Raw genomic sequence first — 15,199 nt, 5'->3', positions numbered from 1 at the left:
TGTAGGCCTATAAAAAGCCAAGACTGAGAAGCTGTGATGTGGCACTTAGGGCCTAATTAACTGTCGACGGCGTTTATGATTGCCGGGATTTAAGGTTTACTAGATTCAATTCAAATCTCGTCTATTGTCCTGGAAAAGTTGACAGGAAATTACAATTGCAGACTTTTTTTAACGGTTTTGTTGCTTAGTCAAAATAAAGGTCTACCCCGGATTATAGTATGGCTTCTAACCCAGCACTGCCTCAACGCCTCTGCAACAGACAACCAGTAATAAACTCGTCGAACATAAACATTTTAATTGTATTCTTACTTTGTATTAATAGATTAAGTAAGACTAATTAATTAAATTCAACAATTGAAAATAGGTATATAGACTCGGCCTCTATAATAGAACGAGAACGAGAAGAACAATGAATTTATTATCCAACAGACGCGCAGCTAAATGTAAAATGTAAAAGCGTGCCATATCTGGTCGTCATGTCATCTGGCAGTTTTTTTTCCCGATTTTATCCTACAAAATTGCGCATCGGAGGGTAGCCCGCACCCAGCCCATAGTATAGAAACTATAACACGACCCATTCAATCTAGAAAAAAAAACACTTGCCTATATATTTTCAGTATAGAAATTACGAGTGAAATTTAATGCAACTTTCGCGCGGTACAAACAGACGGCAAAGACAGACAGTTTAGGGAAATCACCTCACCTTCAGCGATTCCGCAATACAATAAACACCGTACACCGCGTGCGCCGCACCTTAAGTTTTTACTCTCTCTCTGTCAGACTCAAGTGATGACGTACGATTTGTCACTGAAGCATGTAGGGAAGTGCCAGCATGGCAAAGTGGAGGCCATTCTCCGTCTTAATTTGGGGTATTGTTTGGTTTTCTCTCGTTTCTTTCATTTATTTTGTTTTCTATGATAATAGTATAGGTAGTAGCAACAATCAGTCAGAGTCTGTAGAAGTTAAACATGCAGTTGATAAGAGTTTTGACAAGCAGCGTCTAAGTAGTATTGACAACGCAGTGAAGCCCGCACAACCAATCAATATCGTCGGGGAAAGTCATAACAAGAAGGCTGTACAGCAGAATAACGAAGATCCTGGACCTCAAAAAGTTGCTGGCAATTATGTAAATAAATTCAACCCAGACGAGAAAGCACATATTTTTCATGAAACTGATAAAACAAACGATGGTGAAGTTCTTAAGTCGCCTGATCGAAATGATGCAGTGTTGAAAAAATCGAGGGAAATCCGATTGAGGGGTGGGAATGTTCGACTTGGCCCCCCTGACGGGTTAGGACGACATAATCTTGACCCGAAAAATGCTCTGCCTCTGCATAACGGACTTCATCGCGCACGAACTGGGCCTGGAGAAGATGGAAGACCTGTTCACTTGACAGGGAAAGAAAAACAGAAGTCAATAGCTGATGCAAAGTTACACGGATTTAGCCTGATTGTTAGTAATCTGATTTCAGTTGAAAGAACAGTAAAAGATACCAGGGAGCCAATGTAAGTTGCCAACAAAAACTTAATTTTTCAGTAAATAGCCTACAGTTACTTAGTGACCTAGCTCATTTGTGATATTGCCCATTTTTGGTTTCATATTTTCACTTTCTATGATTTGCTTTCATACAATAATTGTCCAGAAATTTTGAGACTGAACATAAAAATGTTTTAATTGCAGGGAGGATACCTAAAAAAAAGGCCCAGATCGCTAAAAAAATAGGTGTCGTAATTGCATCATAATTGCATTGGTTATATATTAAGATTTGATCAAAGCCTAATTTTCTGCAAAATCTGCATGGAAATCGGCCCTTATTTTCTGAAATGCGCGGACGGATGAGATTTCAGGACAAATTTTTGCGCAGAGGATACATTCCCCGCGCAGGCCTTACTATATAGCCTGATACAAATATTTATTTGTAAATGTTATTGTACAGGCTATATTATTATTATTATTATTATTATTATTATTATTATTTTTATTATTATTATTATTATTTCAATGGGATTCGAACCAAATACTCTGATGATAAACAAATAATGAGGACAATTTTTTTTATTGATTTCATGACATTGAATTTCACTGAAATTTTTTTGTAATTTATTTATAAACTTGATAGTATATGGTATGTATTTCAGAGATCAGACATAATATGCTAATTATGTACTCTTTAAATTAGGTGTCGATCAATGCATTACAAGCCTCCTTTACCCCCGGTTTCAGTCATCGTTGTCGTGCACAACATTGTCTGGTCTGTCCTGTCCAGACTTCTTCACGGTATTGTGAGTAGAACGCCAGATCAACTGCTGTTTGAGATCTTATTGGTTGATGACTACAGTGACAACGGTACGAATTTGTAATATATTTTTTTAGTTACATTTTTATCAAGCAACTATATACACAGACCCATAACCAGGTGGGGGTTTCTATGGGTCAGCCAACCGTTATATTTTAGGCAAAACCTGTGGTAAATCCAAAGTGCCCTGCTCATCGCCCTCAATATGTTGATGAAATTCACCATTTACATGTAAAAGGGTTTAGCTCCACACAACTTGGCCCCTGACTCCCACTACACACACAGATAAAGAATCCTGGTTATGGGCCTGAGAATGGAAATTAGCTGATTTTGACAATGGATTTCTGAATCACGATAGCTTGTCATCATGATTACATTAAAAATCCTGATATTGCATTTAGTTTTACAAACAATACAAAAATTGCAACTGAAAACAGTGCTGAGAAAGGATTTCAAGAAAAGTAAACCAAATTACTATCGAAACTGGTCTCCCTGAACATTGTTTGAAACAAAAAACATTCTACAAATTTACATAGAATTAGGATGTATATAAATATATTCAAAATTTATTTAAACAAAAAGTTCTATTATAATAAGGCACTTTTCCAGCTCGAAACACGATCAATGCAATAATGCTTTGAACATTACAAAATACTAATTTTTTTTTATATAGCTGAATTTTTGAAACACTTGAAAGATTTGCCTGATAAACTGAAACCTAAAGTGAATGTTCTGCGAATGAAGGTCAGACATGGTCAAAATAAAGCGAGAATGGAAGGCGTCCGTGCTGCCAAAGGGGATGTTGTTGTCTTTCTTGACCCTTACTGCGAAGTTGGAGTTAAATGGTGAGTTTTGTTCTGCTAGAGCATCCTGAGGTGACGGAACTAGGGGGTGCTGTGTTATGGAGAGTAATGTGTGACTGGAAATGGTCTGCAGTCAGTTGGTTGTTACCATGCGCCAGTGATGTTGGAGTACAGCAAGATGAAACTATTTATGTAGGCCTAATGCATGAATAAAGTTTGGGGTTTGTTGGGTAGTGAAATGATTATTGTACATTTTAAGTGCTCCCTCCATGCATAAGTGTAAGCTAAATTAAAGTGATTAATTAGCGAAGATATGGAGACAATTATTTCGAAGTTCCCTCTTTCCAAGAGGGGATGCAAATGCTTTGTGAAAATGAGTGCGCCACGGTACTCATTTTCACAAAGGAATACACACAATTGGTTAGCTAACAATATGCAAATGTTACATGAACACCTGGGAAGGAAGGTGCAATCACGTTCTGTTGCCTAGCAAACATCTGTACTGTAGCATGGGGGGGGCTAGCCTACTGATGTACTGTTTAGCGGGGGACGATGAGGCATAATAAGACTAGGCCCAGGCCTAAGTGGACAGTGCAATTATATGTGATAGAAAATACACTTTCAAAAGTAATAAATTAATAAAGAAAAAAAAAATAACTAAGTATAATTCACTTGCAGACGTACCTTGTTTAAGTATTATACAATGCTAACAATGCGGCTCTTGTAGCCCTAACTAGGCAAGGCATCCATGTGCAAAGCAGTGGTGTTTGTTTATCCATGAAAAAAGCACACCGGGAAAGTTTGCCTTACCAGGAAAAGGTGACGTAATCTAGCTTATGATGTATGCATGCTAACTATTGTGAGTGTCACCAAAAAATTAATATTTTCTATTATAACCAAAATATTAATAACTACAAGGTTTGTGGGCATAAATTCCCTTAATACAAATTAAGGGTTGCACAATCTCCTTGCCATACAAATTACAGCTCCCACTGATGTCTCAGTCGAGAAATACGGGTAGCTGAAGTTTTTCTCGCAAATCGCAAATTTCACTTCTGGCTCTGAGTTGTGCTTCGCACACGCCGCCGAGGGCGGCGTTCCGGGAACCCTGCGTCAAGCTTGAATACAAATGGACAGATTATAATTACGATGCAACCAAATATATATTACAATGATGGGAATATTTGAGAATACCTGTCCCACTGGAAAAATATTTGATATGAAGAACAATTAGTTTGCTGTCTTTGAAACTTCCCTTTATCTTATCTCGCCTGTACAAAAATTCTATATTTTGTGTGTTATGTAAATGAAGAAAGCGATCATGCATATTTATTAAAGATAATGAAATATTTTAAAATGCTCAGATATAAGAATATGAATTAAAGGCTCAGTGTCTGTTTATGGCTAGATATACAGTGTAAGATAGTTTTCAATGCAGATTTATAAATTGCTCATTATTTTTATTAAGGTGAATATGATTAATCCTTATTCTTTCAGGCTGGAACCACTCCTTAACCGGTTGAACTACAACAATACCATCATCGCGACACCGGTCATTGATAGGGTGGATACAGAAACATTTGAACAGTTTAGAAGTCAGCCAGTTCGTGGCGGTTTCAAGTGGAACCTAGACATGAGGTGGATGATGCTAGGACTGGATGAGATTAAAGCCCGTCAGAAAGACACAACAGTGCCATACATGTAAGATTTCTTGTATTTTTTGTCAGTTGTCCTCACACTGAGGAAGAACACAGGAGTGTTTGAAATATTTGTGATTTAATAAATTATATTGCTTATATTACATCTACAACTCAAACTGTATTTTATTACACTGTTTTACATTTTATTTATCAAAGGGCCCGTTTACAAACTTTTGAAAACCGGATAACTCAAGCCTGAGGTGATAATTAATCATTCCTCAACTAGGTATAATTATTAAAACACCAGGACTTTCCAGGCTTATCCTTTCCAGATAAGTTTGGAGGGTTGGAGGCTGCCTTGGGCACAATAGCCCACAGCATGAGGTCAACTGACATTACTTTTATGAGAAATCTATTCAAATTAAGCACTTGAGTCTGAAATTTCTTTTCATCCATGCCTTCGTCCAGTGACGTCGCTAGAGTTGTCCTCTCTTTATAAATTATATCAAATTTTTAAGCCGAAATATTAAGTTTATTTTTACAACGATATAACTGTACCCCTATATACAATGGCTGCAGCTGAGCAGAGTGGGTGGACTGACGAAGCAACCCAAACGTTAATTAGCATATGGGGAACGACATCCATACAAGATGGTTTTGATGGAACCCGGTGGAACATCGCCGTTAATAAAAAAATCACACAGAAGATGCAGGAAATGGGTTATAACTTTACGCACACACAGATAGTTACCAAATGCAGGAACCTACGCAAAAAATACACCCAGGGAAAGTCAGGATACCCCCAACACAATGGCCATATTTTGAGATGATGAACAAAATTTTTGGCGATAGACCCATTTCTTGTCCACCACGCACTGTTGACACGCCGTTGTCGGCTCTGAACACCAGTGGAACAAGTAGTTGTAGTAAGTTCGTAGGCTATTTTTTTTCTTTGTTTTTTGTGATTTTCCCAGTTGGCCTAGGCTCTAGTTTCTAAGGCCTGGGTTTTTTTTAGCCTGAATTGGTTGGAGTTCGAGCGTAGGCAAGGCGAGGTAATTCGTTGTGGAATTGCCTTGTTGGGCTGAGGTCGGCAAAGTATACACATTCAGAAAGATCGCATGGCTTAACAGAACAGCATGCTGTATCATATGTGACTGTGAAGTGTTTTTGTTTACATGAAAGACCTATACCAGAATACTTTTCGAGTGATTGTACTTCCGGTCGGTATCCGAATAACTTCGGATTCGTAAATGAGCAATCTAATAACCTACCCTCTGGGCATTATGTCATTTTTTACTTATCCGGTTTCGTTGAAAGTTCGTAAACACAACCAAAGCAAACATGGACTCTTCATTTTCTAATGTTATATAATATATATGTTACAGAATATGTAAATTATATTTTGTTAAATCACTGTTGGCATACACCTGTGCTATATCAAGGACAGAGCACATCAATGTGCTCTGATAAGTGTATGTATTATGATAATAGTAATTTCCATATTACCATTTTCAGAAAATTATCCAATTTTTACAGTATAACACTGAATATAAAATTTTCAAAAAAATGTTTGTCAGTGTAAGCAGTCCTTGATGTGTCACCATAGAGGTCACTTTCTCATGGGAACCATTGACTCATTGGCTAATCAGTTATCTATCACTCCACACTTTCACCCATGAAAGCAGGAAGAAGAGCTTACTGCTCATTTGCATATTGAATTGCTATGCTTGCACAGGTTGATAATAATATATCCAATGAGGATTGAGTAAAAAAATGTTTAATACATTTTTATTATTGAAGTTTTTTAGTTAGTATGAAATAAATTAATTTAACAGGTATTTTTCACATTGGGATTTGAACTCTCATTCTCTGACCAACATTGGGTTTCTCACCCAATTAAGCCAAAAATTGAAAGTGAAATTTTACAATACATAATATTTACATGCATATTATAACAATAACAGTGCTTTCGATTAGTACTGTACTGTGTTAGATGGAGGCCAGGATCCCCTATTACAAGGTAGAATCATATTATAATAACAGTGCTTTTGATTAATACTACTGTGTTAGATGGAGGCCAGGATACCCATTACAAGATGTAATCATATAATAATAACAGTGTTTCGATAATACTACTGTGTTAGATGGAGACCAGGACCCCCTATTACAAGATAGAATCTATCTCCGTATATGCTAAGAAATGTTTTTCATTGGCAAAGAGAGAGTGAGGCTCACCCAAGTACGGTTCATGTAATGTTTCTAAAACCTACCTTAAGGGGAAATTAGACAATGGGGAAATTAGAGAACAATTAAAAAAACGACTTTAAAGGGAAAATAACACAAACGTTATTCCTCTTACGTCTGACTTACTGTAGGACATATTATTATTATTATTATTATTATTATTATTATTATTATTATTATTATTATTATTATTATTATTGTTATTATGGTTATTGTTATTATTTTTATTATTATTATTATTTTAATAATTTAATAATAATTATTATAATATAAAGCTTAAAAAATTTTTTTAAAAAAACATCTATGGTTTCCTGTACTGATTTTACATATTGTACATTGTTTCTATCTTATGTCAAGAGGTTCCCACTTTGTGTTGGGCCCTCGGCCCATGGATCCCTCTTGGACAATATTGTCAAATTTTTAATAAATAAATGAATCAATATCAAAAGGCTTAGAGACTTCAGTTTGAGCATTTGTATTTCAGAACTGCTGTCATTATGGAGACAACCTTTGCAGTGCATAAGAAGTTTTTTGAACACATTGGCATGTTTGATGCTGGAATGGATGGTTGGGGTGCAGAAAACATTGAACTCTCCTTCAGGGTAGGCAATAAAAACATATTTTTTCCAATATTTCAAAATTTATTAAATAAAAATGTATTATATTAAATGAAAAATGCAGTGGCGGTGCTAGTGAGGGCAGGGGAATCAAGCCCCTCTTTGGACAGACCCCCTCCCCCCTCTTCCACAACTCTGACTAGAAAAGGGTCAAAATATGATTTCCAAATTGACATTAAATTTAAAAAGGCTTACACAATTTTTATGGATTTTACTTTAAATTAGTTCTTTTACGATTACAATTAGACATTGGCTACAGTATTATTACACCATACTTTATATGAATTCCTAATTTTGATTGAATTTTTTGATATATATGGATTCCAATCAGAATTGAGAATTTGTTTAAGACTGGTGTAAAAATAGCCACTGCCTTACAGTTAAGATAAGATAAAATGAATAAGACTGGTGTAAAAATAGCCACTGCCTTACAGTTAAGATAAGATACAATGAAAAACGCTTGTAAGATGCTCTTGTGCATGCTCACTGCAGGATCACTGTTGTTGGAAAATTATAACATTTGCTGTATTAGAAAAAAAATTGACAGCATCCACTGCCTCTCGACCTGTTGCAAAAACTCAGTGTTATTGTACACTGAAGTATGTATATATGAATGATACCTAACACGTCAAATTTCATAAATGGCTGGTTAGGCAAAATCACACTTAACTTCTGTCACCTTGTTCATTTGACAAAATTATGTTACATTATAATGATATATCTCTTACTGCATTTTTTTAAGTATGTGGCAATGGGAATGTTTGTGTGGAGTGTATGTGTTGATATTTGTTTGTATTTTAAGGCCCGGTCCATACCATCACATTTTTTTTTAGAGAAACATATGACAATTATGGCCATGATGACATCACATCATGACCATATATGGGCACTATATACAACAGTGTTTTGTCAAAGAAAATTTGATAGTCTACACGAAGCTTTAAAGTGGAGTTATATAAAATATCATTAATTGTTAGATGTGCATACGCAATTCAGAATTTGCTGCTATGTAAATGTGTTTTTGTTCAGAATATTTACATATGTAAAAAAAAAAATTACTGGGGACTCAGTTTTATTTTGTGCTCACCTGGAACTGCTACCTTTTGCAGCCCAAAGGCACTTATGACTTAAATCTTACCATTGATACCAATTTGGTAATTTATTTATGATATTCATTTAGCCATTTAAAAAATATAATACAACTACAAAGAAGAAGCTGCAACATTGGCGAAAGCTTCCAAAAATGTTGTCTGACTCATCTATTTTAATCGTTATTTAGACATGGATGTGTGGTGGTAGCATAGAAGTTGTTCCGTGTTCCCGTATCTTCCATCTTTTCCGTGGCGTTCAACAGTATTCATATCCTAATGGAATGCAGGAGGGCTTCATCCGTAACTCAATGCGAACAGCTGAGCTGTGGATGGATGGCTTCAAAGTCAAGTTCCTAAGCACCGTACCAAAATCAATCCTGGTATAATTATGAATGTTTCTATTTATAGCTGATTACAAATGTTCCTATTTATAGCTATAATTATATATGCTTTGATTTATAGCCCTTACAGACGTCCCAAGTCTACCACTACTTGTGGTAGTCTATTGTTTTTAGCGACGATCTACCGTGCTACCATAAGCCTACGTTTTTCTACCGCATAAAAAAAATCCTCCCGTAAATTTTTGTAAATCTAAATGATTAATTTTTAATATCAGCCCTAGCTTAGGCCTAGGTAAAAACATGACTCATGATGTTAAAAAACAATCGTAAACAGTGACAAATAAGTTTGTTCCACTCCCCTACCATCACTGTTCATAATGCATTTGCAATTAATTACGGTAGCTGCTGAAAACACGGAACCAAAATATAATCTTTTGTTTATTATGAAAGGATGTGCCCCATGCTTGTGTTGCTCAGCCTGACCACGCCTGCAGAAATGTGTGATATCTAAAGCACATGCCCTTGGAATACAATATTAAACTAACAGATGCCAGAAAGAAGTGTAAAATTATGTAATTAATGATATTGATGTAGGCCTCAGCCTGAAGTGGAAATTAACGAATAATGTAGACTAGGCTTACTGTACAGAGTAGTAGATTCCAGAAAAAGGGCAATTTATGTAATTTCATGGTAATTATTTACATTGTGTAAATAAAAATGAAAGCAAGAGCAGTTTAACTGTTTGTTTGATCATTGAATTTCAAGTATTTGATATTATGAGTAGTTGTGTATTGGCTGCAACGCGACGCCCTGTATTTTCAGACAGCCAATGGTTCCTGACACAAAATTTGAATGGACTACTTTAACTTGGGACCCCTGCTCTTATCATTAACATTTTATTTATAGTAATTATTACTAATATATCTTGACTGATATGATAATATTTCAGATCTATAACTGATTATGTTTTCTATTGAAAACAATGTTTCTAATGTTTTTGAAATACGAATCTGAAATAGGCCTGTTGCTATGATTAATTAAATTATTTCTAGCTGGATTGATTATTTCTTAATTAAACAAAGAATGTCAAATACATTGCTCATAGCTATAATTAATAAATTTGTTTCTAGTTGGTTTTATTATTACTTAATTAATTAAAGATTGTCCAATACAGACATATCTTCAGACCATGCCAATTACTGTGTTTAGTTGCTATTACAAATTGATTGTTCCTCTTCAACTCTGGAGTACAATTGTCATGGTGTAGGTACCTGTGTAACTTGCTCAGTATTTTAACTTGTATTTTTGGTGCTTATTCTGTTTCACAGGATAAGTCATATGGTAGCTTAGCTGTACGTCAGGCTCTTAAGAAAGGCTTAAAGTGCAAGAACTTTGATTGGTACCTGAAGACAGTGTATCCTTACCCTCTGCTCTCAAGTAATACAATGAAGGCATTCGGACAGGTAATAAGGATTATCTTTATCTATTCCTTTTCCTTGTCTGTGATTGGATTAAATTTTTAACTAAAATTAAAGTAGAAGGTACTACCAGATTTATTTCAGTGGGGGAAAAAATAGAACATTATGTACTATATATAGACTAAATTAATTAATTTGTGATTGCTTTTTTTTTTAATTATGAGCATATTCTATTTTAATATATAATGTAAAGTGTTTTTTTTTTTTTAACAGGTTTTCAATCAAGAAACAGGACTAGGTCTTTGTTTGGATACTTATTCACATACAGCAGGCTCTTCTTTGTATTTGAATACATGTGATCGAGCCAGTCTAACCCAGGTGAGAGCGTTTTAAAAAAACAACTTTGCAAATTTACATTGCAAAAAAATAATAAATTGCAAAAAAAAAAAGGTTCTAATTTACATTGCAAAAAAATAATAAATTGCAAAAAAAAAATGGTTCTGCACACTTTAATAATGAATAGTCGCATCCTGATATAAAATGAGGCTATGCACTCAATTACAGTGTGTTGAATGGCCGAGCGGTTAAAGGCTGGGCTGCCACAACATAAATTCATAATATTGGCACTGGTTCAAGCAGCACGCTCGCCTAGCACGCCTATGGTTCTGGTGGCAAGAAAAGTCTTCTCGGATAACAACTATAAACCGTAGGCCCAGTGAACGCAATTGGCTCATGTGCACTTTGAAGAACCCTGCACATCTTTCGAGACAAGAAGGGAGTTTCCCCGATTTACTGGTCCATACTGCTCCTGTTGTCCTGCGGTTATGGATCCTGGGGTTCTTTGCAGGATGTACCTTCGTAAACGTAAACAGCCAATTAAAGAATGAAGTATTCAGAAAGTATTTTAATTCAACTAACCAGAACATTTTATACAAATTTTTGGTAGAGCCACATTGTTTATGCTGGGTGTATTGTAATTTACTGAACACAATACTTCAACATCAAGGAGTATGTTGCAAAAATAATTACTATCTAAATTTAAATATTCAGCTTTTATTCAGTCCTGAAACCATTACTATCTAAATTTAAATATTCAGCTTTTATTCAGTCCTGAAACCATTAAACCTCCGTACTGGCCAACTGCAAATGTTTGAGAAAGCTATATAAGGTGATTAATACAACTAGTCTCTATAAATATTTTTCATATGACAATGAAACAGTAGATTTTGCATTGAATGTAGCCGACGTATATTATTTTCCTGAAGACGATTGAAGCAAATCAATCAAAACGTTGAGACATTCTCAACCAACAACAGTTCTTTTCCGAACTATCTACGTGGTGTACCTCAAGCATTGATATATATTATTACTTCGCCATGCAAACCTACAAACAATACACACTTAATGTTCATTCATTTTCATCACAGGTGTTTAGTGTTTCCTCCCGTGGTGAACTTAAGTGGAATAACATTTGCATTGAGGTTCCCGTCAGCAAGTACCGAAGTGGCGTTCAGCCACGACTAGCTGAATGCTCAAGATCTGGTAGTCATCAGTCCTGGATACATTCAGAGGTAAAGAATTGCTTGGTGGTAAAGATACTTAACCTTTCAAAATTGAGGATCAGAAAAAACTTATATGATGATGTTCTCTATTATTCTTTTTTTTCCAATTGATTTTTCTGGAGTGTCAATCAGCTGACGCGATTCTATGAAGAATGCAACACAACGACATGTGCTCAATGGATTGTTTTAATGACGATCCATTCAAACGACCAACTAACAATCATCCGACGAAGTCGCATGGTCTGGCGTTCAAAGAGAGTGGAATTGGATTCGTTATGCGACGGTTGTACGGCCGTCATATGAAGCAGTGGGTGACCGTCTTTACAGTTACAACATTGTTTTGTGGAACCTTAGCAAATATATATCAAAGCCGCGAGGCTTAGCTCAAAGATCCATTCTTCTGCTCCTCATATAGTAGAATTAAGCAAAATATAATTCATTTAAGAAAATTAGATCCAGCGGAGATCAGAGAACCAAAAATCTGCTTGCCCACAACAGATAAAACAGTACATATAGTTTTTGTTATAATAATACAGTTGTTCTAATGATATCTTTTTTTCCCTTCTATCCTATAGCCTGGCTGGCTGTTACACAAAGGCAGCGGACTCTGTATGAGCTTCGTCAAAGGAAGCTCACCGGTGCTGGCCGTCATGAACACATGCGTTGAAAGCGCAACACAGAAATGGAAATTCAGCTTATATCATGAAATCTGAGATATATTCCTTCTTTGGTACTGTAAAAGTGAAAAGGCATTTTATTTTTTCTTTTAATTGAATAGGTTTTCTGGCATTTTTATCTTCAGGAGCAGATTTAGGGAGGTGGCACGGAGGCATGTGCCTCGTTTTTTCATTGCCGTCTTTCATTTTTAACAGAAAAAATACAAATGGCATACAAATACTTAATGTTACAATATTTCATAACAGCACATGAATCATATATTATATACTATTTTATGCTTATATGAAATTAGTGCCCCCTCATTTTAAAAATTCTGGATCTGCTTCTGATGTAACTTTTTGAAATATAACATTTCCACTTTTACAGTATTTTGCTGTTTTTATTCTCATGTTAATATTTTAACTTTTCTAATGAAGACTTCATCAGATCTTTCAAGCTGCGGGGGGCGCACACTCTGTTGAATGAAAATCATCGGCGTATTGTGTGCTTGGCTTTAATGTAAGTTAATTTGTGGATGTGAAGATATACATCAGTACTTTGGCAAATTGTAAGCCTCACTGCAAAAGTACTTATCATATTCTTTATATATCAAGTTATATGAAATAATTTTCTTTGAACAATATAAACTGGTGCATTTTTATTCTGTACATGGACTATTATTGTCTAAATATTTTAGATTTTTATCACGTCTTTCTTACACTCCTAATTGCTGAAGTGCAGCTTCTGAATTTGAATATGTATTTTCTTTTTATTTAAAAATTTGTATTTATTATTTAGTGGTTTTATTTTTAGATAATAGATTTACTTTCTTAAAATATTCAATGCAATACAAAAAATGGTGCTATTATTTTTTTATATGTTTTTAATGTGACTTACGATTTGTCACACTGTACTTTCGATTCTAACTGCTGGCATACCTGAGGATTTTCAATGTTTTATTAACCATCTCTTTATTGTCAGGGCAAGTTTTCTTAGGCAGGAATTAAAGAACAATATTTGAATACAACTGGGAAGGGGACTGCTTTTTCTAAACCTATTTCTACCAGGGTTCCAAGTTGGAAAAATCCACATGTGGGAGATCTGTTTAAATTTACTTTCTTATCACATCTATTATATTTGAGATTCTCGCTTGCTCATAAGAGGCCTTCTCGATTTCCGGGAAACCCCTGGGACGCCTGTTTCTACTTTGTGCTGCACACTTCTTCATTAGATCCAAAAAATATCAGCAGATTGTCAACCCCGTGAAAATAGAGGTGACAGCAGAGCTATGGCTTACTTCCGTGCCTTCTGTTCCCATTCCTTAGTTCCAATACTGTCAAAACCTGGATGTTTTTTACTACCGTCTGTCACAAACACATCACTGGTTAGTAAATGCATAAGTAGCCTTGGTCTAAATTGAGGCATGTTGTGGCGAAATGGTAAAGTTGTCGCACAGTCCAGTATTGAGTAAATGAGCTATAAAATATGGGAGCTCAAAAAATTGCTAAAAAATCCAAATTTATTTTTTACTATAGGTCAACAGTTTAATGTCTTATTAATCATGTCTCAAAGTATTAGTTCTGGAAGTGGTTAACAAATTGTTTATTTAACGTTATTTTTCATAGTTCATTATATTAAACAATGTATGCACAAATACCTTTGAAAGGCATTTACTCAAAATCCTGTTTATCTTGACTCTAAGAGTACTGTACTTTCACTTTCCAATAACTTTGGTTTGAAATGTCCAATTTGAATGAATGACCCCTCATTTTAAAGATCACATACTCAGGTATTTGAAAATACCAATAACTTGAATCTCAATTTTTGCTACAACTTAGCCATTTTGCCACAACATGCCTCAATTAGGCAGCAAGTTTTATAAAAAGAGCTCTGTAGACCGATGAATTCTTTGAATTACAGCCAAAAACAAGAATATGACAGGTCGTTAGATAGCCACTATAAATATGGGGGTTTTTTTTCAATGCGAGTTTTTAAAAACATGCATGGGAATATGGTAATATGTGAGAAATAACATAGCAAGCTAATCTTACATATTTTTGTATCTTCATGGTCTTAATAACCACAAGTATATGTATACAAGAAGCCAAAAGAGTTGGATGTTAAATAAGTATCTTTTCCTTCTTGAAGGATGTTAGATTGAGCAAAATTTATATTTTCTCAATTCTTTGACTTTTATCATGTTTATATATCAATAAAATATTATTTGATATGATTTTAAGTACAATGTTTGTGTCTTCATAAATAATAGTGAGTGTAGTGTACTTATGTCAAGGAGGTAGTGCACTAAGGAATGCAAGAGCTTTATAGATCCTAATCCATCAAGGAACACTGCAAGAAGAAAGAAGTACTGTTAATGACTAATAAAAAAAACTTCTGATCTATGTTAATTGAAAATAATATAACGTATAAACAAGAGAAATGGAGTCGAAACATGAAATATATTAGGTTACCAAATGACACACCAGCGAGAATAGCCTTAAAAGAAAGTCAAAAGAAGATATTAAAATT

The 15,199-nt window shown here is 34.9% G+C and overlaps 1 protein-coding gene across 1 annotated transcript; it reads left to right on the top strand.

Annotated features, from left to right (window-relative positions):
* The first annotated feature begins 786 nt into the window (after positions 1–786).
* On the top strand, positions 787–14,212 carry LOC117124701 (polypeptide N-acetylgalactosaminyltransferase 13-like). Its single transcript, XM_033271040.1, has 10 exons — positions 787–1,506; positions 2,181–2,347; positions 2,971–3,142; positions 4,598–4,801; positions 7,469–7,586; positions 8,881–9,072; positions 10,362–10,496; positions 10,725–10,829; positions 11,879–12,022; positions 12,589–14,212. Exons 1-10 carry the CDS (start codon positions 833–835, stop codon positions 12,724–12,726), a joined length of 2,049 nt encoding a protein of 682 aa, XP_033126931.1. The 5' UTR covers positions 787–832; the 3' UTR covers positions 12,727–14,212.
* Positions 14,213–15,199: the final 987 nt, after the last annotated feature.

Source organism: Anneissia japonica, unplaced genomic scaffold (assembly GCF_011630105.1).
Source record: "Anneissia japonica isolate Jap-2015-1 unplaced genomic scaffold, ASM1163010v1 scaffold284709_len978187_cov192, whole genome shotgun sequence".
Lineage (NCBI taxonomy): Eukaryota > Metazoa > Echinodermata > Crinoidea > Comatulida > Comatulidae > Anneissia > Anneissia japonica.
The sequence above is the reverse complement of the archived record's forward strand: the minus strand, read 5'-3'. Positions and strand labels throughout refer to the sequence as shown.